The following is a 25,586-nucleotide window of genomic DNA, read 5'->3' as shown; positions in this document are numbered from 1 at the left end:
TCCCCATGCCACCGCGGCTGGCAGCAGGGAGCCTGGGGGGGGGGGGGGGGGGCACACATGCCAGGTGGGACAGAAGGACACCACTAAGGGGACGTGAAGACCCCAGTGACCCTGTGGGGTGCAGGGATTTAAGGGACCTTAACCCCACGTGCCAGGGACCTGCAGCACCTTTGGGGGGGACCCGACACCCCAACGTGGGGCTGCCGGCGGGTCCCCCCTGCGGCGCCAGACCTGCACCCAAAATCAGCCCCACAGGACAGGGCGGGGGCACCCCCCTGCCCCCCCGGGTGTGGGGGGACCCCGTGGTCCTGCTGGCCTGGGGAGGGGGGTGCTGGGCCCAGGGGGAGGAGGAGGAGGAGGAGGAAGGCTGAGCCAGGATCCCATTAAAGAGCTCAGGCAGCAGGAGGGTGCGGGGCGGCACCCAGCAGGGCAGAACCGGAGGGGCTCGTTACCCACCCGGGGGGTAATTAACTCCTGAGGGTAATTAGCTCCCTTTCCCCCACAGGAGGAATCCCCCAGTGCCACCATCCCCCACCCCCCCCCCCTGCAGCACCCGGGGAACCCCCAGCTCCCAGGATGGGGGGGACGACACACAAGCAGGGGGCTGACCCCATCCCCACACATGGGGGGACAGCCCACAGACACGGCTGGGGGACCCCCAACCCCCTGCCCCCTCCCCAATCCATTCTGGGGGACACAGGGTGTCCCCACATCCCCCCCCCCCCTTATGTAAAGCCTTGTGCCCACCTCCCTGAGATGCTCCGTCTTTTTTTTTTTTTCCTTGAGCCCTAATCTTTGCCATCTTGGGCTAATTGGATTTCCTGGGTCACATGGCAAGATAAAAAAGTCCCCAAATCCCAGGGTCCAAAAAAATCAGGTTATCCATGGGGAATTAAGGGAGAGAGCGGGGGGCAGCCAGCCCGCGAGGACCCACGTACGCTGCCTGCTGCGGGGCACCCCGGCGCCAGGGGAGCGGGTACCCCCCAACTCAGCCCTTTCGGGTCGTCTTCTTGCTGTCCCCCCTCGCCCACCGCCCACCCGCCGCGGGGTGTGCGTGCCGTCCCACGGGAGAACTGGAAGAGCCTGGGGACCTAGAGGAGCTCGAGGCGTTAGAGGAGGAAGACGAGGCCATGGGGAGCGGGGCCAGCGCGGAGGACAAGGAGATGGCCAAGAGGTCCAAGGAGCTGGAGAAGAAGCTCCAGGAGGATGCGGATAAGGAGGCCAAGACGGTCAAGTTGCTCTTGCTGGGTAAGAGTGGAGGGGATGTCCCCAGGGGGGATGCGGGAGATGTCCCCCCATCCCCAACCTGCCATGGGGGACCCCGCTGGTGCTGGGGGGATGCGGCTGCTGGGGATGGGTGAGGGGCAAAAGGGAGAGCCCCTTCCCCGCAGCTCGTTAGCCCTCGTTAGCCTGATGAGTGGCCATCAGCCAGCAGAGGTTGTCCCACCAGCTGGATGTCCCCAGGGCTGTGCCTGGGAAGAGCCAGGGGTGGCATCGGGCACCGCTAGGCAGGTGGCAGGGACCGAGGGGACAGCGTGGGGAAAGGGCAGGGACCAGGACAGGACACCAGGTCTCACCTGGCTGCGGCGCATCCCGGGGGGGGGCAGCGAGACCCTGGGGAGCTCCTGCCACCAGCACCCCAAACCCCACCGCGGGGCGTAGGGCGGGAGGGGACAGTCCTCGGGGGACCCCCCACACCCCACCCAGGTGACCCCACGGGGCAGGGACCAGCAGCGGGGCCTTATCCAGGTGGGGGGGCTGGGATCAAGGTGATTAGCACCCTAATTCTAAGCAGCTTCCTGCACCACCCTAAGCCGCTTACAGCACCAAAGCCACCGCCAGCGGCGCCCACGGTGGGTGGGAGGCACGGGACCCCAAGGACCCGCACCCTGGGGGTCCCCACCACCCCTGGGGGTCCACATGTGTGGTCTGGCACTGGGTGCAAGGGGTGATGGGAACATGGGGACAATGGCAGCGGGGGGTGGGGGTGGGCAGGTGGGGTGTCCGGCCAGGGCAGGTGCAGGGGGGCGGTGGGGGAAGAGGGACCCTGGTCCCTGTGCGGTGCCCATCACCGTGGCACCAGGCCTGTGGTCCGTCCCACCCTGGCCAGCACTGAGGTGTCCCCCCACCCTTTTCCAGGGGCTGGAGAGTCAGGGAAGAGCACCATCGTGAAGCAGATGAAGTGAGTATGGCCAGAGGCACCCTGGGGGCGGGGGGGGGGGGACACACCGGGACATCTTGGACAGGGGATGGCAGGACCCCTGTCACCCCCCCCCCCGTACGGTGTCAGGCTGGTGGTGGCACCCTGCTGGTTCCCACAGTGGGGTGATGCTGGGAGGGGAAGGTGTGCCCCAGCTTGGGGCTGAGGCTGCTGTGCCCCCCGCCCCCCCCTCCCCCCCAGGATTATCCACCAGGATGGCTACACGGCCGAGGAGTGCATGGAGTTCAAAGCTGTCATCTACGGCAACATCCTGCAGTCCATCCTGGCCATCGTCCGCGCCATGTCCACGCTGGGCATCGACTACGCCGAGGCGTCCTGCGCGGTCAGTCAGGGCAGTGGTCCCCACCCCCCCCAACCCACCAGGACGTGGGGCTAGGGCACCCCCCTCCCTGGGGCTGGGGTCCATAGCGACCCTGTGTTGGGCCCCTTAACCCCCTGCCCAGCCCCAGGGGCTTGTTGGGGGGCAGGGGCGATGGGTGGGACGGGGGCGATGGGTGCCTCTTGCAGGACACGGGGCGGCAGCTCTTCAACCTGGCGGACTCCATCGAGGAGGGCACCATGCCCCCCGAGCTGGTCGACTGCATCAAGAAGCTGTGGAAGGACGGGGGGGTGCAGGCTTGCTTCGAGCGAGCCGCCGAGTACCAGCTCAATGACTCGGCCGCTTAGTGAGTGGGGTCACCGCCGGCTGGCGGGGGGGGGGACAGGGACGTGTCTGGGGACCCCCCTGGCTGCTCATCACTGTTCCCAACCCAGCCTGGCAAAATCAGGCTCCTCCTGCTCCTGGGAACACCCCGAAGCAGCCACCCCCTGTCCCACCAGGGCCACCCCCTGTCCCACCTGGGCCATCCCCTGTCCCACCTGGGCCATCCCCTGTCCCACCTGGGCCATCCCCTCGTCCCACCTGGGCCATCCCCTCGTCCCACCAGGGCCATCCCCTCGTCCCACCAGGGCCATCCCCTCGTCCCACCAGGGCCATCCCCTCATCCCACCAGGGCCATCCCCTGTCCCACCTGGGCCATCCCAGTCCCACCAGGGCCACCTCCTCGTCCCACCAGGGCCACCTCCTCGTCCCACCAGGGCCACCCCTCGTCCCACCAGGGCCACCCCTCATCCCACCAGGGCCACCCCCTGTCCCACCTGGGCCATCCTGGTCCCACCAGGGTCATCCCCTGTCCTACCAGGGCCATCCCACATCCCACCAGTGCTATCCCTGTCCCACCAGGGCCATCCCCAGTCCCACCAGTGTCGTCCCCCATCCCACTGGTGCCATTCTCCATCCCACCTGTGCCGCTCCCCGTCCCACTGGTGCTGCTGAGCCACAGCCCCGCACTGTGCCCCTGCCCCGCCCCCCCCCCCCCCCCCCAGTTCCCCTGCAGCCCCCCAGCTCCCCCAGGGATGGCCCTGCCTTGGAGTACCAGTGTTTGACAGAGCTCAGCACCCCCAAAAAACCGGGGGGGGGGGGCAAGGACATGGGCAGCCCCTCAGCAGCAGGTCACACCTCCTCCTGTCCCCCCAGTTACCTAAACCAGCTGGACAGGATCACAGCCCCCAGCTACCTCCCCAACGAGCAGGATGTGCTGCGATCCCGAGTGAAGACCACAGGCATCATCGAGACAAAGTTCTCCGTCAAAGACCTGAATTTCAGGTGGGTGGGGGCACCTCCCCAATCCACCCCCCCTCAGCCCCAATAGAGGGGGTGCACCCAATGCTCCAGGGACCACCAACCCTACCTGGACCAGGGATGGTCGGTTACTGCATCCCTGACACCGCGGAGGACAGGGTGCTGGGACCACCACGCAGGGGGTGGCAGGATCAGATGGGTGACACCCCCCCTCCCCCATCCTTGTCCCCTCCCCAGGATGTTTGATGTGGGAGGGCAGAGATCGGAGCGCAAGAAGTGGATCCACTGCTTCGAGGGGGTGACCTGTATCATCTTCTGCGGGGCGCTGAGCGCCTACGACATGGTGCTGGTGGAGGACGACGAAGTGGTGGGTCAGGGTCCCAGAGGTGCCCGTCCACAGCTCAGCAGCTGAGGGGAGAGGAGCCGGGTGCTTTGGGGGGGTTACGGGGGGAGGGGGGGGGCAATGCGCTGGGCCATCTGATGCTCTGGGTGATCCGGGAAAGGGGATGGAGCTGCGGGATGGAGCTGCGGGATGGAGCTGCGGGATGGGGCTGCGGGATGGAGCACGGGATGGAGCTGCGGGATGGAGCTGCGGGATGGAGCTGCGGGATGGGGCTGCGGGATGGGGCTGCGGGATGGGGCTGCGGGATGGAGCTGCGGGATGGAGCTGCGGGATGGAGCACGGGATGGAGCTGCGGGATGGAGCTGCGGGATGGGGCTGCGGGATGGAGCTGCGGGATGGAGCTGCGGGATGGAGCACGGGATGGAGCACGGGATGGAGCTGGCTCCCGCCTGGTCACACCCTGTGAACGCGTCAGCGCTTACTCTGGGCCACATGGAGCAAATCGCGGGTGGTGGGCCCATGGATCTGTCCACGAGGAAACCCCCGAGCCTTCCGAGCAGCCAAGGGCCAAGCAGCTCCTGACGCCGACCCCCTCCCGAGAGCCACCATCCCACCGGGGAACACTTCCAGCGCCAAACCCACCCCAGCAAGCCCAGCGGAGCCGGCCCCGGAGCGGGGAAATAAATGCAAACTGGTCTCAGTGGAGCAGAATCTGGTCCAGAGGCGCCTCCTGCCTGGCTGTGCCCCCCAGGGGGGCAGGAAAGCAGCAGCGTGGGACAGCTCCATCCTCCTGCTAAGAGGGAATGAAACGACGGCACCAGCCCATCAGGTGAAATCCTGCGGGTGCCCAGCGAGGGATGCTCCGGCACAGCCGCTGCTCCGGCACCGGGGGAAGCAGCTTCAGGGGCAGAATCCCAAGAGGAGGAACACGGCAGCCCCTAAATGGGTCGTTTCTCAGAAGAAATAAGGGGTGGAGATGAGCAGAGCAGAAGCAGGCTGCCTTCTCCCCTGCCGAGGGGCTGGGGCAAAGCATCCCTGCTGGCACCTCCTCTGGCGGCCGGTCCCGTGGATGCTCCCGGGTCCAAACGCCTTTGCCCGGAGCTGGGCAAGGGTCGGGGTCCGCCAGCCCTGGGGCTCGCCAAGGCCGGGCAGCAGCCCAAGCGCTTCCTCGGCCGTGAAGCAGAGCCTGTGTAAGGCACCTGGGGGAAGGAGAGAGCATCGTTATCATCAAAACCTTCGGGAGAGGCTGTAACGCTCCCTCAGCGCAGGATGGGGCAGGATTTGGCCAAAGCTGGCCCCGCAGGTGCCCTGCTCGTTGAAGAAGCTGTACAGAAAAGCTGCTGCAATGGGAAGCTGGACAAAGCAAAACCATACCTGTCACCCTTGAAGAACCCGCCCGCCGCCGTACCACGGTGGGGGAGCCGCACAGCCACCGGCTGGACTGAGCACCAGCTGGATGGAGCCTCGTCCTCCCGAGGATGCGCCTGCAGCCAGCTAGAAGCTGCTGTGAAACTGGAGTTTTCCTTCTCCCCGCTCCTTCCCAAAGCTGCGGGTGCCAGGGGCCACAGTGCAGCGAGAGCATCCCACAACACAGCCTGGGTGATGGGGCTGGCAGCTCAGCACCCTCGCTCAGCACCTTCCAGCAGCCGTGCCACAGCGCTGCGAGGCTTCCCGGGATAATTCTCCCAGTGCGATCACCTAATCCTTCCTTTGAACATCCCAGAAGCTGCCAGGAGGGATCAAAGCGTGGTGCTGCCCGCAGCTGCTCACCACCACTCCCTATCCCGAGCACCGCCTGGATTTATCCGGGTGTCTCGCACCACGGCACGGGAGATTTTTGGATGAGCAAGGGGGACGCCGGGTGCAGGCAGGGAACAGGCAGCAGGGCCGTCGGCTGCTGCAGCAAACGGGAACATCCCCAGCAGCACCCTCAGGAATCGGAGGGGTGGGGTGGGGGTTGCAGCAGCCAAAAGGGGGGTTGTAAATTAATTTCCGCTGTGCCAACGAGCCTGTTTGCTTGCAGAACCGCATGCACGAATCCCTGCACCTATTCAACAGTATATGCAACCACAAGTTCTTTGCCGCCACATCCATCATCCTCTTCCTCAACAAGAAGGACCTTTTTGAGGAAAAGATCAAGAAAGTCCATCTCAGCATTTGCTTCCCAGAATACGATGGTGAGTTGGCTCGTTGACACACACACACCACACCCCCACGCCAAGACCCCCAAACGATGGTCTCCAGTGGGGACACGTGTGGTCTCGGTGGAGACACAGCATCTCAGCTTGGGATCCTGTCAGGTCCCTGGAGGCAGGAGCAGAGGAGAGATGTGGCCTCAGGAATGTGTTTGGTAGGATTGAAACAGGATAAAGTGGCTTTTTAAAAAAAAAATTGCTTTGCTAGGTGCAGTTGCCACCCAGCCCTCCTCCTCCTCCTCCTCCTCCTCCTCCTCCTCCTCCTCTGCATGGAGATTTCAGGTCTAGCTCTCAAAAGGGAGCCTTAAGCATCCCCTGGTCCTCAGCCAGCTCTGACAATCATCTCCCATGGGAGCAGCCCAGCATCATCATCACCGTTTCCTCCCTCTGCAGGTCCCAACACATTTGAAGACGCGGGGAATTACATCAAGACCCAGTTCCTCGATCTCAACATGCGAAAGGACGTGAAGGAGATCTACAGCCACATGACCTGTGCCACAGACACGCAGAATGTCAAATTCGTCTTTGACGCTGTCACGGATGTCATCATCAAAGAGAACCTCAAGGACTGCGGCCTCTTCTGAGCAGCTGGGTGGCAGGTACCCGAGAAACGGTTATTGAATCACAAAAACAGGGCTGGGGAAGGGGAGGGGGAGGATGCGGCAGAGCCCGCTCCACCGGGTGATGGGACACGGGTCCCCTCGGGCTTCGCCATCAAACATCACCTGGAACCCCCCACCTGGGGAGCAGGGAAGGGGAGAACGTGCTGGGATGAGCAAGGACCAGGGGGGGCTCGGAGCCAACCACCCCCAGGGCAGGGTCAGCATCCCAGTAGGATCCAGTTCCCTTCCCCAGCGGGCTGGGGTCAGCCCAGTCGCTATTCTCATCACGTTTTGCACGGAGGGTGCGGTGAAACCCACAGATCACAGCCCCAGTCCTGCACCCGAGCAGGACCAAACCGTTCCAGCTCAGGGCTTCCCATTGCCACTGGTGCCGCCCCAGTTTGCAGCCCAGCCCTGGCTTCCAGGAATAACCCCAGCGATCCCCACGGCACTCCCGTGCCACGCTCCGCTTCACCTGGCCTTTTAGCTCATCACCATAAAGGTTTAATTAGGGTTTAATGACCCTAGTTCTTACGCCTGCGTTTGCCTGCTAGCCTGTGTGGCAGTGGGAATTTCATCCCCTTTCCCTGCCTTCCCAGTGGCTCCTGGCCACCAGCTTCGACGCTTTGTTTTTCAGGGAACCTCCAGCACTTCCCTTGTCTCTGAACAGTATAATAGAGAAGAAAAAAAAAATAATAAATAAAGCAGGCAGCTTCCCCGCAGGCAGAGGCAGGCTGCGGCAGGATGGGGGGCACAGCCCTGGCCGCCAGCTCCGCATTGTGCGGTGAACAAAGCTGCTCCCTAAGACAGGCTTTGACCAAGAACCCACTTCCAGAATCAAGGAAAATCGCAATCCCGTGCCAGGGCAGCAGGCAGGGGGTCCTGCCTTCTCCCGGGGCCCCAGCAAAGGCTGCAGGTGGGGGGGGGGGGGGGGGGGGCGGGGAATCAGGCACCAGCTCTGCCACTGCCCGGCTTGGAGCATCCTTTGAGCCGATGAATTTTTCCCAGCACCCAGCGCGGTGCAATGAAAAGTCGCGTCTCCAACCCCCCGCTTCCCGCACGTTGCACCCTCACAGCCTTCGCCGCCTGGTTTGAAAAAGCATTTAACCCCCCCTCTTCTTTCTTCCTTCCCCCTAGAAGAGGAAAAGACTTCAATTGCACAGCGCCGTTCTGCTGAGCAGAGCCAAACGGATTAACCGAAGCGATAAAAGTCACTCGACGCCCCCTTTTTTCTATGACCTGCCCACCCAAGCCACCTCCTTTCCAGTCCCCAGCACAAAGGGGCTGAAGCTGAACCTCCCACTCCCTTTCATAGCCATTTCCTCTTTTTTTCTTCTTTTTTTAAAAAAAAAAAAAGAAAGCAAGCCCTGCTCTCTGCAGTGCGTGCGAGGCAGCGTTTATCAATGATATCTGGAGCGGTTTGATACCAAAGAGCCTGCGGGCCCCCGTCCCAGCCACATTAATTAATATTTAAGCCATCGGTGCGCGTGGGGAGAGCGGGCCGTGTCGCTTCCACGGGCGGCGGGGATGGGACCCTGCCCATCCTTCCCCCCCTGGCTTCTGCCCCTTTTTATCAAACCTGAATTGATCCAGCCAGGAGTTTCTGGGGAAGGGGGAGGCTGCACCCCTGGGAACCCACCTCGGTCCTTCGGCAGGAGGAACGGAGGGGAGGTGGTGGTGTGTGCACCCCAAGACTTGAGCAAATTCCTCTCCAGGGTGCAGCTGGGGGGGGGGGGGGGGGGGGGGGCAGGAGCACAGGTGTGAGGGGCTGGGGGAGGCAATCGCACCTACAGAAGAGGAAGGGGCTGGATAAAGAGGAAATGGGTTCCTGAAAGGTTTTCATTCTGCTCTTTACAGCTGTATTTGCTCTTTACTGTTTGTAAATAAATCTACGCTGGTACTGTAGGTAAGTCCTGTATCCTCACACTGTTTATGCGGAGATCACATATACGGCTTCATTTAACTGTAGGAAAACAAAATAAAGGAATACGCATGACGTGGATGTCTATCTTTTCTCCCACTTCCATTTCTCTGGGTCGCCTATTCCCAAGCCCCGTTCCTGTGTCCCAGAGCTTCCGTCAAGGAATATTTGACATTCTTCGCATTCGTTCCGCAGTCTGCGCGCACAGATCTATCTCCCAGTGCGCCCAGCATGGAGCAGGGCCACCGCCAGCACCGGTCAGGGTGGATGCACAGGTGCCACCCAGCTGCCACCAACCAAAAAAAACCTTCCCCGCCACCGCACCTTGCCCATCCCAGCTGCTCCCACCAGTGGGGTGCTAGTGCAGTGACTGGGGATTTGTTCCGAAGGTGAGTTATCCCACGTGTTAGCGGGAAGCTGGCTAGGAGGGAACCGTTTCCAGAACAGAAATAAAGACCCCCTGCAGCTGCGGAGCTGCGCTCCTTCTCAGACACCCAGCAGCCACAATGGGGTGGCCACTCAGCACCCACGAGCATCCCTCGAGTATTCCATTCCCTGTTTCTACGCAAGTGTCTGGCAAACGGGTTACATCTCCATCACGTCCCAGCATCCAGAGCAGTCATTTTCCCATCAGGTTCAAAAAAGGCAGCGAGACTCGCGCTATAAATAAGCGGTAAACGAACCATCTGCCAATAATCCTGATGACTGACTGGATGCCTGCCGCCTTCCATCTGTGCCAGCCCAACCCCAGCCTTCGGGAGCAGCAGAAGCGGCTGCAGGGGAGAGCACCACCCCTCGTGCACCACCCAAACCACGAGGAACGCTCCTGTCCCATTAATTATACCCCCGCTACCCCTCAAAGCGCTTACCTTCCAACAGCACACAAAAAAGGGGAGAAGACTCCTGGAAAAAAAAAAATTCAGAATAAAACTAGAGAAAAGGCTAAACTGTTTACTCACCATTTTAATACTGCCAACAACTATAACAGATTGAAACTGTACACGTGACAAACTGGGAGAAAAAGAGTCTCGATGCAATGGTTCAGCGAAGGAATGTACTGACTGGTTATGAACGTTACTACAGTAAAAACAATGGCAAACAGGAATTTGGCACCACATATACAAAGTAAAGGCATGCTTGTCAATACAGTTTGGGAGTCTCTGAACAGAAAAGGCCATGGTCAATGCAGAACGAGGTGCATCCTTTACAAAAATTGCCCACCGGTTTCAACCGAAAAACGCACAAGAACCGAAGTGGTTGATTGAGTAGCTCTGTAGCAGCACGCGCTTCCCATCCAGTTTGGAGCTCGGCATTCCACCTCTCCAGCGGACACAGCCCAGGTGCACGGTCACCACCAAGCTGCCTTTACGCTTACCACGCGGAAGAAATCTCGATTTAGATATCGGCATAAAGCAGGTTCACCCCTAACCGTAAGCTAAAAAGATTCGCTTCTCCTGCTGCAGAAGCTTCTTTCAAAAGCCTTGTGGGTGCAGGATGGTAACAAATCACACGTCAGAAAAAGCCGAAGCTATCGCCATAAGAGCTCTAAGGATCCTTTAAGTAGTTGCAGAAATATTAAATCCTGACCATACCAAGTGTTAAAAACAAAGAGTTCCTGCTAAGAGGAATACTTTCTGCATGATCTGGTCACATGTGCATAGTTAAGTGATTATTTTTGTTGTTGTTGTTTTATTTTTAAAACAAGATTTGTTTGCAAATAAAGAAATAAAATTTAGTAAAGTTACAGTTTTCTTGATGGAAAAAAACCTTAAAAACAGACTAGTGGTGGCTTGTTAACCAAAGAAAAGAGAGAAAGCTACATATCGAAGGTCTGGAATCCAGCACCTCAACTTCACAACAGCTGTACACATTTGAGATTACGCCATCCAAACGATGCCAGGATGATCTAGTCACACTAACAGTTGTTCCACCTCGACCTAACTTCAACATCCCATATCAATAAAAAAAGGTCCCTAATACAGAAGATTGTGCTAAAGAATGCAACGATTCTGCATGCTGTTTTCGTTTCCCTGGTCCTGTTCATGCTTGCAGCCGGCCCCATGAGGCAGCAAAGAGTCTGGTTCTCAAAACGCCACACCATAAAAACTGGAAAGGGAAAAAAAACAAAACAAAACAACACACAATAACCAAATTAAAAGAGAGCATTAGTGAGGTGTGAGACAAAGCCAGCCCAAGCTGGTGCGCAACGCTTAAACGCCACGAGCAGCTCGGCTTTACCTTCTTCCCACGCCCCTTTCCTTCTCAATAGAGTCCACATTCCTTCAGGTTGTTTTTAATGATAACATCTGTAACAGCATCAAACACAAACTGCACGTTCTTTGTGTCAGTGGCACAGGTGAAGTGTGTGTAGATCTCCTTCGTGTCTTTTCTTCGGTTCAGGTCTTCAAACTGACACTGGATGTACGCGGCTGCCTCCTCGTATGTGTTGGAGCCTGAAAAAGATAAGATCCCTTACTTTGGCCAGCAGTTCACAGCTGAGATCTTTTAAGTACACATTAAGCTGCTTGCAACCATCTGCCTTATCCAGCTACAAATCCAAATCCACCGTTAACCCCTTCTGGTAGAACTCGAGTCTATTCCCAGCTGCTGGTCAGTGACCTTGGACACATCACTCCCACAATTCCCCAAGCGCTCCCCGCTCCAGCCGCCCTCCCAGAGAGCGCTGGAAGGGAGCATCGCACGCTGGCTACAGCGATACTTCATGCTAGAGACATGTAGTTATAGCAGAAGAGTGACAAACCACAGGAATAAGCAGGTTTGAAGGAAGGACCGTTTAAAAAAAAAAAATCGAAATGCCTCAAGCAGTGACTGGGTAAAGCATCACATCTGTGCTGCAGGGGCACACAGGGAAAGGCTGTGAAACAGACTCCTGCTGAAACACAGACACACCAGGGCAGACAAGTGCCATGCCCAGGACGTGGATAAGTTTCACAGCCTCTGAAATTGAAGTTAAATCGAAGTATTGTCCTAGTAAGGTGTGGAAAACATGGAGTGACCTTGATTTGCTGGAGCGCAGCACTGTGCTATTCATACTCCAGCCCATAAAACACATGGATAAAGCCTGTTCCGAGCCAGACACGCATGACCACATCTCTTCCGAGAAAATGAGCTATCAGCTAACTGGACAGCCCGAAGATGCTGCCCAAGAGACAGAGTTAAGGGGGAAAAAAAAGAAAAAAAGAAAAAAAAAAAAAAAGCTTTTACATTATCCTGGATTGCACAGGCTTTAACTGACTCATTCCTGGCCCTGGCACCAGGAGTAAAAGGCAGTTTCATGAGCCCAGCCTTACCCGTGTACTCTGGGTAGCAGATCGTTAGTGGGCTTTTCTTAATCTTTTCCTCAAACAGGTCTTTCTTGTTCAAGAAGAGAATGATCGATGTGTCTGTAAACCATTTGTTGTTACAAATGCTGTCAAACAGCTTCATACTCTCATGCATCCGATTCTGGAAAATAAAAGAAGGGTGATGCACCATTCCGGAGTTATTAGGGGAGGATGGGGTGTAGGGGGAAACAGGCTTTACTGCTAAGGCCAGACTAAAGAGTCAAGTGTCACCGACTTATCCCCACTGCCACTTCATCAGGAAGAGCTCAGGCACAAGGTCAGGTCACCTCCCCACCCTGCAGCTCCCCCTGCACAGCTCGTTCCTCCAGAGGGGTGCTCACACCTCAGGGAATGGGCTGCAGGGACAGCTCAAGGCTCCTCCCTGTAACCAGGGCTGGGAGAAAATCTCATTTCCGCATTGTGCTTGTCTGTTTCTGGGGCAAGATACTGTAGGCTGCTGCAAGGAAGCGCCCTTCTTCACAGCCCCCTAATAACTGTAACAAGAGGAAGCCACAGACACATCCACCCCCGTGCAGGACAGGTCTGCACTTGCTTCCACCTCCCTTCTACAGTGCCACGCAGCCAGGCACTGGTAACTCCTCCGCCACGTACCATTTCCTCATCCTCAGCCAAGACAAGGTCGTAATCGCTGAGGGCCACGCAGAAAATAATTGCCGTCACGCCTTCAAAGCAGTGGATCCACTTCTTCCGCTCCGACCGCTGGCCACCAACGTCAAACATCCTGAGGGAGGCAGAAGAACCGTCTCACAAGCTATGGAGACCACCCTCCCCGCCCCCCCCGCCGCTCACGGGGCAGGGGGGAAGCTCGGCTAAGGGCTTTCAAACAAGCAGGGTTCAGGGGAAAGGCAGGGACACAGCTTTCCGCCAGCAAGGCCGGCGGCTCCGAGCCCTCCCTCCCTCGGGAGGGTGGGTTTTAAAACCGAAATTCTGTGCTTCAGAGCAATTTCAGCAGGAAGAAGGGCTAGATGGTACCTACATCCCCACCCAGAAGTCTGCCGATTCACCAGGGCATGCTTGTTTTGTTCTGTCTCCTATTTCCTTAGCAACAATCCATTTGCTTGACTGAACTCCAAACACCTACACTCGTAGTCAGCTCTTCCAGTTAATTGACACCGCGCCTGATAAAGGATTAGCTGGAACATACTACCTGCATCATGCTGCTACCAGGACCCAGAAGTAAAAATAAATAAATAAATAATAATAAAAAAATCAATGGGGTTAAGAAAGTGTTTTATGTATTAAAAAAAAAAAAACAATCTGTGGGCTACTTAAGTTTAAAGGCTGCGGAGTGGCTTACAGAATTTGTGTATAAAAAATAAAAATGTGTCTCTGATAGCTACGACACCCTGTTCACTGAAACGTTTTGATGAAAAGCAGGATTGCCCAGGATGTTCTGATGGACTCTGACTTAATTAAATCAAGCCGGATACAGGTCAAGATTCAAAAGCTATGAAAGTCATAAACATTGATTTGTTACCAGAGCAAACAGGCAGACAAGACAGCAACTGCCCAGGGTGGGCCAAAAAGCAATGCGATGTAACGGTGCCAAACAAGGCAGCCAGAAGTGCTGTTCAGCCAGCTCCCATCTTCCATTTAACGTAAACCGTCCCCGTGGACCGCGGCAGGAGAGATGAGTATCTCTGTGAGGATACAGGCTATTTACTTAGCTTGTATCATCTGCCATTACTCTCCGCTGTTAGCGCAGAGACATCTGGAAAGGAATAGCATCCCTGACAGCTCCGCTTCGCCAGGCTAATCCACATTCGAGTCACAGTTACACTACAGCTACCTCGGCCCGTTATTAATGTCTGAGATTTAACATCAAGGCTTCCGTCACAGGAAAGATGGCAGCTTCAGGGTTTAAGATGTATTAATGCTTTCCTTTGTGGAGCAAATCCCTCCGAGACGAGACACCTCGTGTCTCAGGCTCTGCACATGATCAATAACTCCAGGCAGGCTTGGGAAAGAGCAATTCCCCTTTTTTTGCATCGGGCAGGCACGCCTCCGAGCGCTCAGCCATTTCGCTTCACAAGAAGGGTTGTAATGATTAAACTGAATACGCCTGCTACCTCCCGCTCGCTCTTCCATTAGTCAAACGCGACGATTTTTAAAAGAGCAACACACCGCAGCTGAAAATGCTAATCCTAACACATCACAACAGAAGACAAGTTTTTCCCTGGACGAACCAGAAGCAACGTAAACAGCTGGGTGATGCAAACCGTTCAGGCTTTTTTTGTTAAAAGAGTTCTTAAGTTAAAACACTTCAGAAGCCAAAATGCTACTGTTCTTCCAAAAAAAAAAAAAAAAAACCAACACGCATGCAAACAAATCAGATTTTATATGCAACACTTGTGGGTTTGCTATAGCTCTTTAAAACTGTTTTCAAACACAAGCTAAAAATAAGCAAACAAATGCTTATTTAAAGGCTCTGGAGCAACAAAGACTGGAAAACATTGCCACAGATGAAGGGAACTCGCCCAAGATACAGGCGCTGCGTTTTCCTACATCCACGTTACAGGACACAAATGCCCACGCCGCGGGGCTCCGGGCTGTTTGTCAGGAGCAGGCTCGGGATCCAAAGCGAGGATTTTCTAAGGAGCAGATGAAAAGCGGGGAGGAGAGCTAACTGCAGGCTAGCAGCCGCTACGGAGGTTAAAGGGAGCTCGATTAGTGATACGTAAAGGGACACTGGCAAGATCAGGCTCGACCACCCGAGCCCTGCAGGGACTGAATTTAGAAGGCAGAGAGGACAGGCGAGTGCCAGCCCCTGCGGTGTCACGCCAAGGCAGCCAGCCCCCAGCACGCTTTCTGCATGCCCCGCTCCTGCTCCGCAGCGAGTGTCAGTCAGCACAGTCATCTGCAGCTTCGTGGAGAACACCATGCAGCCCAGAGCCACGGCTGTGACTGTGGGGAGAGCTCTCATCTCCCGCATCAAAGGCAGGGGTTAAACTCAAACTCAAAATCCAGGAGTCAGTGTCCTTTTAGTATTTTTTTTTTTTTTTTTTTGGTTTTGATCCTGTAAACAAGCAGTCAAGTACCTGTGTCTGCGATTCCAACATAAAAGCAGCTGAAAAGAACAGAAGAAGGCAAATAAAAGTCAAACCGGTATCTCCAGTGAGCAATGCCAGCAGAGGGGGAGTGCAACGGAGGCAACGAAGACAGTTACAACAGGGCAAAAGGTTTCGCAGCGCAGGTGTGGGACCCACCACCACCAGCACAGTCCACAGGGACAAGCGCTGCCCTTCACTTACTTGAAGTACAGGTCCTTGAAGGTGAAGTGAGTTTCCACAATGCCTGTAGTTTTAACTCTGGTCCGCAGAACATCCTGCTGAGTCGGAATATAGGTCGGCTGGGATATTCTATCCAAGTCATTTAGGTAACTAAACCAGAAGAGACAACACAAGATGCGCTTTTTTCAGTCTGCTGGCTCACCATGAATCTTTTATGAACTGCAGCAGTCAGTCATTACGGAATTTATTCATCAACTTCACGTAGTACAGACCTCGAACGCGCAGTGAACAAACCCCCTGGGGGGTCTACCCCAAGGGACGACTTTGTGGGGTGTTTTTAACCCTTCCCCACGTGACCTTGCAGCGGGTGCTCGGCAGAGCTCAGCGAGCCGGGGAGCGAAGCCTGATAAGGAGCTAGCACGAGGAGCACTGCTGATGCAGAAGCCATGCCAAGGCTGGTATCTCTTGGGGCAATTCAAAGTAGTCAAGGTCTTTCGCATCAAAGCACAAGGCAATATAGCCAGCGGTTCACTTTTAAAGGGCAAGGAGACATCAAAACGAACCAGGAGGAAAGAATGAAGCATCCAGAACTACCCCCAAACCAGGGGGTTTCGTTCACCTCCTTGAAGAGCAGCAAACCAACACCGCACTCGCCAGCTCCTGCCCGAGGAAACTGTTTCCCTGCAGCATCAAGGCAACGTGCCCGTTGAGACCCCGACTAACTCCAGCTACAGCAGATTCCCTTTGAAGTTTGGCTCTTGGGCACAGAAGTAAGAGGTATCCATCATTTCCAGCTGCGGCAGAAGTCCCACTCCAGCCAGCAGCACCTCTGAGCTCATTTTTCCTGTTAAGGGGAAAGCAACGGCCTCCTGCTTCCACCAAAGGAGACGAGGATTGCTCCAGCTCTGCTGGGAAGGGACCGGCCGTGCCTTTATCAGGAGCGGGATTTAATCAATACAGTACTGTAAAACTGTGAGATTTTAGTGGCTCCACACTGGTGCAATAAACCGTGCCCTCCTAGTCAAACATTATTATTACAGATCCATTGTCAGCTAGGGATCGCTCCTTCCCATGCGCCTGAAAGCTGTGTTGGGAACCCCAAATTCCCACTCGCCTCCACCACCAAGCAGGCAACGCACTGAGCAACATCTCCCTCCCGTCAGCTTCAGCATCTCCTCTAGCCAGGACTGCCAGCATATTTGCAGAGCACTGACCTATTTTCCAAACCCCAGAAGAATCCAGCCTACCTGCCAGCCTCCTGCCCGTGCTCGCCCGGCGCCACAGGGCTTTTCTCAAAGAGCTGGTATCTGCAAGCAGTTTTAGCCCAGAAAGGGCCAACTCCTCTCATTCCTCTCACGTTCAGTGGGATAACAGGTTTGTGAACTGCTCTTTGACCAGAAAAGCAGCACCCAAAACTTACACTTGGCTTTAGCTTCAGCTTGGTAAAACAGAATTTGGAAGGTACATACATTCATTAGGCTGCTGTTAAGAGAGATTACTGCCAGGGAAATAACGCGCCCAGATTTCACCCCCCCAACACCTTTCCTACCAGTATGAGTTTAACTGGGATATGGTGGTTCAAAAGCTGATGGGAGCACTACCCAAGAACTGACCCAGCAACTCCTAACAGCTTGGCTTTGATACGGATCACGCAGCTGCCCTGCATCACTGAAGTGATAAAAGCACAAGCTGAAGCTGTAAAGCATCTGCTCCCAATTGCCAGCTCTCAGCACCAGAAATTTGGGCAGTGAAAGTGGTATCATCCCTACTTCAGGCTTTTTAGGCAGCCAGCAAAGAGCGAATGGAGTCAGGCAACTCCCATCAAATGAATTGCAAAGTGCCACTTGAAGGCTGGCACGTCAGTCAGGGGAATGAGGGAATGATCAAGCAGTGCTCTAGCTGCAAGCTGCCTGAAAAAATAAGCTTTGCCAGACTAATTCCGGGGAGACACAAAGGGCAAATCCCATGGAAATGCCTAAGCAGCTGGAAGATCCAGCACAGGGCATTTCTCAGTAGAAGCCCAAGTGCTGGAGCACACCAGCTCCTCCAGCCACCCTCGCCTTGCCAGAGGCGGCTGAATTGATGGGCAGAGAAGGAGCTGTGCCCCCCGTCGCACCAGCCTGCGGAGCTCAGCCCGTGCAGACGCCACTAGTTTCTCTCTACCACCGACAGATTTAGTGGAACGTAAAAAAAACAACAAACACAAACCCCCAAGACTGGAAGAGCCTGGTCTGAGCCTCCCAGTTTCGAGCAACTCATAACCCACAGCTTACCACAGTCTGTCTGAAAGTTTAAAGATGTTCCTCACAAATATTGCTTTGGGAACTGAAAACATATTACTGCATCTTCCTACGCCCCATGCAGTTTGAATCCCTTTTCACAGTCTCCTTTGCCACCAGGCTTCCTTCGTACACTGAGGTTGCAACACTTGCTCCCCACCTTGGATCCCTGTGTGCTTCAACACCACCTTGCAAATACAAGCTTGCAAAAAGACAGTTTCGCTTGGTTTCCTTTCTTTTTTCACCCTTAAAATAAGGGTTTGAGTACAACAGAAAAAATAAGCTGACCAGAACCCTACAGCATAACTCCTGTTTCTCTTAGTGACCCTCCAAGCCTTCCCAGGACATCCCGCGCAGGCTGGCACTGCCGCAATATCTGCGTGTGCCATGGTCTGGAGCTCCACTCTGATCAGAAAACCCATCAGCATCGTCCCACCTCACGCTCAGACCGCTCTAAGGAACACCAGCTGCAGGAGAGGGATGTTCCGAAGCAGACAGCTTTCAGTCGCTGAAGCTAACAGTGCTCCCCTCCTCCACACGCTCACATGAACCCTGGAATGGTATTTTCCTAACAATTCAGTCATGTTTCCTTTTAGTGCTGGAAAGAATGCTTTCAAGGCCAAACGTGGCTCTGAAAGCTCTGAAAGATTCATACAAAGCATTTATTATGAACGGCTAGCCGCAGCCGGAGCTGGGGAAGGAGGGGCTGTCACCATCACGCCCGAAGGCAGAGCAGCGAACAAAAGCCAGCCTTTGCCACGGAGAGAAGACAAGAGGGCAGAAAGATGCAGGTTTGGTACCCAGGTGGGCCGGTGTTTGCAGCCACCAAACACCAAGGTTTCAAGAAACATCACCACAAGCACCTCTGCCAGTCTGAAAATGCAAACGGTATTCTTCCTGCATAGGTTGACAGCTCACACAGAATTAATCATCTCTAGCCAAGGCTTCCTGCAGCAAGAAGGAAACGGGTGAAGACCTGGTGAAGCCTATATTTTAAAAATGCATTTCTTCTGCGGAATGCTAGAACGGTTTGGGTTGGAAGGGACCTTAAAGATCATCTAGTTCCCATCCCCTGCCATGGGTAGGGACACCTGCCACGGGCAGGGACACCTGCCACCAGCCCAGGCTGCTCAGAGCCCCATCCAGCCTGGCCTTGAACGCTGCCAGGGATGGGGTACCCACAGCTGCTCTGGGCTGGCCTTGCAGCCCTCACAGTAAAGGATTTCTTCCTAATATCTAATCTAAACAGACCCTCTTTTAGTTCAAAAACCCCTTGCCCTGTCACTACAGGTCCTATTAGAGTCTGTCTCCATCTTTCTTATAATCCCCTTTTAAATAGGAAGGCTGCTATAAGGTCTCCCCAGAGAAGTCCGTCTCCTCCCTCCCCTTTAGCCGGATTTTGGCAGATAAGCAAAGTGGAAGTCAAGGTAACAGAGCAGGATCTCCACGAAAAGGGAATGTTGTGCATTACCTTTATCAATTTGGATGTTCATTTGGGCCAGCTAAAGCCAGTCTGCAGCGCAGACCTACAGATGAAAAAGCTCCCTTCAAAACTCCAAGCTGTTCTCTCCAGGTGGTGCTACTCAAGGGGAATCACAAGGCAGCATCAGGAGGACAATGCCCTGCAAGCCAGCGCTCGAGAGCAAAGAGGAAGAAAAAAACCACACAGAAATAATCTAAGTTTTATCCAGCATCATGTCAGGGAATTCAGGCCAAAACCACCACCTGGGAACAAGACAAGATATGCCAGAATAGAAAATAGTTGATCAGAAACTATGCTAATTGCCTGTGAGACTGCAGATAATTACCTACAGTATCTGCAGGCTGGTGTCAGCATGATCATTGGAAAAAGTAGCAAAATCAGCAAGTGAAATATTTTAAAAGCATTATTTACTTGTCAACATTTCCAAGTATCAGACAGAGGTAATTGAAGAGATGTGCAAGACAGCAATATGCCTTCGCATCCGCACTGCTGCACCAACCGAGGAGGTTTTTATTCTTCATAGCTATTACACCACGAATTGTGCACAAAGGTCTGAAACGCTTCTTCACTGCACTGAGTCAAGACTGAAGCGGTGAGGCTCAGAGCCATTTAATCGTGTCACAGGTAAAGAAAAAGGGAAGCTGCAATAAGTAGAAATATAGAAGTTTGAAACACCCCCCCCAAACCAGCAGGCTGGTTGCTAGAGGGACATTATCAGATGGTGCCTGGAGGAGATGCTGAGTGTTTACACTAGTGCTTGACCATCCACATTTCAGAGCAAGAATTACTCAACTGTTCTTAGAAAAACATGAAAAAAAAAAAGAAAAAACATGCGAAACACTATGATTCCAGGACAGATCATTTGGATTAGCATCACAAGTGGTTATCTTTGGGAGCTTACACCCACCCGTGGCATATGGATTATGACACACCGTTATTACAGTAGCCTCCTCTCCTCCCACCCTGCCTCCTGCCGCCAGGGCAGCTCTCCGATGGGCAGGATCCCTGCCTGCACCAGGGGAAACGCTCTGCGAGGCAGAAAACAGCTGGAAGAAAAGTTTTCAAAACCATTTGATGCTGCCCTGAAAACCGTCATGCTCTGCCACAGCACTCTTGTTCTCGTTGCCACCTAATTTTCACGAGCAATCACCCCCATGTTCCTCTTTTTTTCCCCTTCAGCAGAGACCTCGAGGTCTGATGTGAAGCGAGGCACAGCACCCAGCCAGCCAGAACCAGGCTTGAAACACAGCGCAGTATTGAATTTCAGCTGGAAAAATCAGTCATCTCTGGTGGGGCACGTATTTAAAACGCTGCTGACCCTGAAGTTTCAGTCCCATTTGTAGGAGATAGTAAAAGGAGCAAGGAAGTGAAATTCCCTCAAGAGAACCGTGCACAAAAGCTGGTACCTATGTCAGGACCACCACCACCAAACAGGATTGCAAGACATCCACCCTTTAAGCATGGACAAGGAGCTAACTGGGGAACACTGGGAAACAGAGCAGGTCAGAAGCCACACGTTGAGTGGAGAGGAAAAAAACAGGGACTGAACGCTCCCTGTGTACGCTGGAAGGTGGGGGCTCCGCAGAAAACGGGTCTTCAACTGCGCGGGCACACTCTGCGCTAAGGAAATGCTGCAAGTGGGTTCCTCAATCACCAAGCTGCTGGGCTACCGATTCAAAACAATGCTGCCCTAGCGCAACTCGCTGTGGTCTTAGGACAGGAAGCAAGATTCTCTGAAGCACTTACCAGAAAAAACACCACGTGTGTTATTATCAGGCTGAAACCTCTCTGCCACGCGGGTCCGATGCCAGCCCCTGACAGCAATTCATCACAGTAGCTGTGCCTACACGTACCCACACCAGCAACTGGACACGAGTGGGTTGCAGATACAGGAATAACCCTCTGAAATCCAGTCTCGGGAAGGTATTCAGGTTGAGTGGGCACCTACTAAAGCAGGCTAACGCTCCATCCCCCCAGCCCGCTCTGCTTCTGACCCCCTTCTACCCTGTTTTCTCTAGCCTGCCTTAATTTTCCTTCTCTTTCGAAGCTGACCATCAAGACCACAACACTGAGGTTCCCCATCTTTAGTTTCCTCAAGCTCCACGCAACCACTTATACTTTCTGCCCCAGATGCTCCGCTCAAGAAGTCCTTAAGCTTTCCTTCTCCTCTCCTTTTCATTAAATTATGCCCTCATTCACCCCCCTCCTTCTTCATCCTTTTTTTCCCCCTTTGAATCTGGTTTCCTCCTCACATGCCACACAGGAATCTGAGAAAGCCTCCTCTTGTCAACTCACTTACCTTGATCTAAACCCATGATAGCCTGCCAAGGTGTTACAAATTTAGAAAAATTCTTCCGTATTTTCAAGTTAAAATATGCTCTGCACAGAAAGAGCCTGCAGGCAACCGAGCTGTGACACATCTAAAGCTTCTTTTTATAAAGCACTTCCAAACTAATTCTTTCAAAGGCTTAAAACCTGGCTAAATTGAGAGAAGTTTTCAGCTGGACATCAGGAGGCATGCTTAACCCCAAAATCATCCTTTCAGAGTTTCAAATATTTGTCCTACAGAGACCAAGCACATGATTTAGAAAGAAAAAAAAAGCAACAACTGTTTTGCTCATTAAAAGAAATAGTTTCCCCTCCCTGCACTAACCTGCCTCTTGGAAACAGATGAGGCATTTAGTCAAAAATCTCATTAACCAGCCAGCAGCAGCCTATTTATCAAGTCATAACTTTCCAATTGTTAAGCACTTGCGTGCGTTTTTGAAACTGAAAAATAGGCAGGTTTATAGCCAGCCTGCAGCGCTGCCCAAGTGGTGTCAGGCAGCGGAACAGAAGCACATGAGGGCTGTTAAGGAGAACAGCGAGGTGAATATCGATCTGCCAATATCATTGGAAATTGCTGCTCGTTGCAAATTTGGTAGTGTAATCAGGAGCTCAGTTTCAGGAGATGTTACTCCTTTTGGTAGGGATAATGAAGGTGACATAGCCGATCACCTGCTGCAACAAGCCCTCAACGCAAGCTGCTAAGGTCTTCCCCTAAATCCAGACTGGCAAACTCACCCAGGCACAAGCCAAACAGCAGAACTGACTTTGATGAGCTAAAGCACCAAGTCAGCTTGTGAGCCCAACCCCCTACACACCAGTTAGACTAGGGCTCCTGCCCACCCCCTCAGGAGGGGACCCTCACCACCCGGCACTGCGCTGCTTCCAGTCACACCAGCCCTTTTTGAACATACTGGGTTAGCTGGGAAGAGCCCAGAAGCAGGGAACGGTTTCTTACTATGACGCAGAGTCGTTAAGCTGATATTCTCTGGATCTGCTGAAGCAGGCCTGAACTCCGGCATCTCTCCATAACCGCTTAATCACACCAGCTAACTCAGTGGTCATCACTCCTTCCTCCGCGCTTCCAGCTAATACAAACAACTGGCGGGCATCGTCCTGCAAGAAAAGGGGAAATCAAAACAAATTAGGACATAGGTCCATTTGTACCTTTACAAATGTTAGGAAGGATTAACATCAGTAACAATCCCAGAGGTTGAACTAAACAGTAGTTTTTAAACTGGGAAACCTCCCTTATAGTGTTGTACAGTACACCAAGAAGGAAAAATTCAGTTCCAAAAGCAACTTTTGGATGATTACAGGTTTAAAATTAAAACATTTACAGGTTTTTGGAGGATTATAGGTCCTTAAAGTTTGAGGACTTGCCACTTGCTGCAATAGCTGTCAGAAGTAAGGGAGGCCAATGTCTTCATAAAGCATTTCATCAGGAGATGGGATGGATTGATCAGGATTTGAGCATTTGCCCTAGAGCATGAAAATTTTTTCTCAGCAGTCCTAGAGCAGAACCCCACTCTTCTACAAGTTAACAGGCAGATTTTCAGAGTGCACAACAGGCTGACCTACATCCCACACTGATGTTTATTTCCAGAGTGATCAGGCCTGCCAGCATCCTTTCGGGAAACGTAAGAGGCCTTTCGCTATCCCAGCAAGTTCTCAACTTCAGACTGTATCCTCATGACATCGGCTCCTCTCACTTGAGCTCTAAACCGGACTGCCCAGCGTGTACCCCAGCTTGGGCAAGAGTCTGCTCAGCACACTGCTCCAAAGGGTACACACCTCCCTAGCACAAGCAACGGGCACCTAAATTAACTCAATCAAGGTCTGAAACACCACAACAGAGGTGGACCTCGGTTACGAGCCTCTGCAGGTACAGCACTTGTGGGTATGGTGCTGTGCTGACAGGTCCCTGCTGTGGTTTGCTGCGAGACAGCTGATTTGGTTTCCCTTGGTCTTTTCCTAGGAAACTGTGGGAATTTGTTTGTCCTTCAAGGTGGATTGGGACACGAGAAAAATCTTAGCACTCTGCTCTCGTTCTGCTTTTGCAAAGCCAGCTAAGCCTGGGCAGGTCAGCTGAGAAATGGATTTTAGCATCTTCCTCCTTCCAGCTGTGTTAGCTAGGCTGAGCTCACCACTCGGCTTCACCAAGCACGGAAGAAAGGTGGAAGGAAACTCCCACAAAGATTTTTGGAGCAGCAGCTGACGAACAGCCCAGGTTAACACACAAGTGAAGATGTGCCCTTCAGCCAGGATGCTTTATATCGCAAGATAGCTGTGGTTGCATCACAAAGAAACTGAGCAGGTTAGTTCATTTACTGCATATTAACTGTAAGCATGAGGAATTAGTGCCAGATAGCAAGAGTCACGGGCTGCGCGGCCTGTGCCCTGTGCTGACATACACAATTCCTCTCTCCTACACGTTTTCAGGAGTCCCTGCCTTCCCAGTCTGTCTGTGATTTTACCACCACCACAGTCAAGGCCTCCCGACTTCGGTTTCTACCATCTTGAAGTGTTGGAGACAAACACTAGTAACAGCCCAAGGAATCAGCAGAACTGGATGGGGCTGGGAGGGCAAGCAGGGCCTCAAATCCCCAAAAAACCTAAGAGGACAAGTATGAGTAGTGAAAGCAATTAATTTTTAAGCTGAGCCAAATTTTAACAGGCACAATGCCATGAAACACCGCTGAAGGCTGATGTCAAGCAACTTAAACCAAAGCCGAGAATTTTGTTAAACATTTGAATAGTTTAGACAAAAGTTTGGGGATTACTTTTTTTTTTTTTAGCGTTCAAACTACTAAAGCTTCTTACCCATAACCTCAGTAAAATACTAGCCACTCTGTACTGGTAACACATTACAGATTATGAAAGGTCTTTCACTATTGTATCTTGTAACAAACACATTTCCGCTGTGAGTGTCACAGACTGAATTTCCAGGATTCATTAACACAATTCACAGACTCAGACTAAGGGAAATACGTGAAATACTTACTGCTCTGGCAACTTCCCCAAAGTCTATCTTTAGCCTTCCCATGGCTCTTATGATTGCAATGATGGACTGGATAGTATTGCTGTAGACAACCACTTTATATTGTTTGCATTCTTCCTCCGAGTAGCCATCCTCATGAATAATCCTGGAAGAAAACCAAGCCATCACTGCCAAGCCAAACCAGAAGGGCACCACAGATTTTTTTTTTATTTCATCTCGTACAAAAATGCAAGTTACATGCCTGCACTCTCACTTACTTCATCTGCTTCACGATGGTGCTTTTCCCAGACTCTCCAGCACCTGAAAAGCACAAAAATTTCAGTTAGCAACCACGTGAAATTAAAAGGAAAAGCAGAATGTACTCTTCGCAGCTCCCACACAGAAGTTGATGGGGTCTGGAATAAGAGACTGTGTGTGTTGTTGCTGGTAACAGCTCCGCAGCAGCCGTGCCAGCCCCTTGGAAGCCAGGTACATCCTTCCTGGGTTTTATTTACAGATGCTGACAGTCATTATGCATTCATCTGCTAAAAACCAAACAAACACACAACCCAAAAAAACCCAACCCAAGAATTTCTGAATTTCCAGAGTATACTGCTTGATCACTGAGGCTAGCCACCCGGGAGATGAGGCAGGTTTGAAAAACTGGGACGAGGATTTATCTAATAGACTACCATCCCTCTCTTCCAGCTCAGTAGCTACGGTCCAAGGCTGCCCTACAGCCAAGTGCATCAATGTCATCAGCTGCTACCCACTGTTACTGGGCTGTGCGAGATAAGAGCATTCCCCTTAAGTAACCAGGTGGATGCAATTGCAGATCCCAGAGCATTTTCACAAGGGAACATTTAATTCAGAAGCAATCTTATGTGATATACAGTGGAAGGATAGAAGAACAGAGCTCAAAAGCACGCAGAAATTACTCTTGCAGATCCAGGTGAAGCAGCTTAAGACATTAAAGCCCAGAAACACGTTACCATGTCAGGGCAGGAACACCAAAACAGAT

At 53.3% G+C, this 25,586-nt stretch overlaps 2 protein-coding genes across 4 annotated transcripts in view; one reads left to right on the top strand and one right to left on the bottom strand.

Annotated features, from left to right (window-relative positions):
* The first annotated feature begins 867 nt into the window (after window positions 1-867).
* On the top strand, window positions 868-11,040 carry GNAT2 (G protein subunit alpha transducin 2). Its single transcript, XM_080367361.1, has 9 exons — window positions 868-1,248; window positions 2,140-2,182; window positions 2,402-2,543; window positions 2,729-2,886; window positions 3,738-3,866; window positions 4,080-4,209; window positions 6,209-6,362; window positions 6,774-6,979; window positions 8,120-11,040. Exons 1-8 carry the CDS (start codon window positions 1,131-1,133, stop codon window positions 6,962-6,964), a joined length of 1,065 nt encoding a protein of 354 aa, XP_080223487.1. The 5' UTR covers window positions 868-1,130; the 3' UTR covers window positions 6,965-6,979; window positions 8,120-11,040.
* GNAI3 (G protein subunit alpha i3) overlaps window positions 9,852-25,586 on the bottom strand; it is a 32,875-nt gene continuing 17,140 nt past the window's right edge. For all 3 annotated transcript variants that reach the window (XM_080367354.1, XM_080367356.1, XM_080367355.1), the window contains exons 2-9: window positions 24,844-24,886; window positions 24,590-24,731; window positions 22,544-22,701; window positions 15,520-15,648; window positions 12,860-12,989; window positions 12,215-12,368; window positions 11,142-11,356; window positions 9,852-11,009 (exon numbers count right to left, since the gene is read on the bottom strand). In XM_080367354.1, the coding sequence (XP_080223480.1) occupies window positions 11,166-11,356; window positions 12,215-12,368; window positions 12,860-12,989; window positions 15,520-15,648; window positions 22,544-22,701; window positions 24,590-24,731; window positions 24,844-24,886 (947 nt within the window). In that variant the 3' untranslated portion in view covers window positions 9,852-11,009; window positions 11,142-11,165. The remainder of the gene's footprint in view (window positions 11,010-11,141; window positions 11,357-12,214; window positions 12,369-12,859; window positions 12,990-15,519; window positions 15,649-22,543; window positions 22,702-24,589; window positions 24,732-24,843; window positions 24,887-25,586) is intronic.

Source organism: Falco punctatus (genome assembly GCF_963210335.1).
Source record: "Falco punctatus genome assembly, chromosome: 17".
Classification (NCBI taxonomy): domain Eukaryota; kingdom Metazoa; phylum Chordata; class Aves; order Falconiformes; family Falconidae; genus Falco; species Falco punctatus.
The sequence above is the reverse complement of the archived record's forward strand: the minus strand, read 5'-3'. Positions and strand labels throughout refer to the sequence as shown.

Coding starts and splice junctions, on each gene's coding strand:
- GNAT2 (XM_080367361.1), top strand. CDS start 1,131: ATGGGGAGCGGGGCCAGCGCGGAGGACAAGGAGATGGCCAAGAGGTCC. Junction 1,249..2,139: donor GGTCAAGTTGCTCTTGCTGG/GTAAGAGTGGAG, acceptor ACCCTTTTCCAG/GGGCTGGAGAGTCAGGGAAG. Junction 6,363..6,773: donor TTGCTTCCCAGAATACGATG/GTGAGTTGGCTC, acceptor CTCCCTCTGCAG/GTCCCAACACATTTGAAGAC.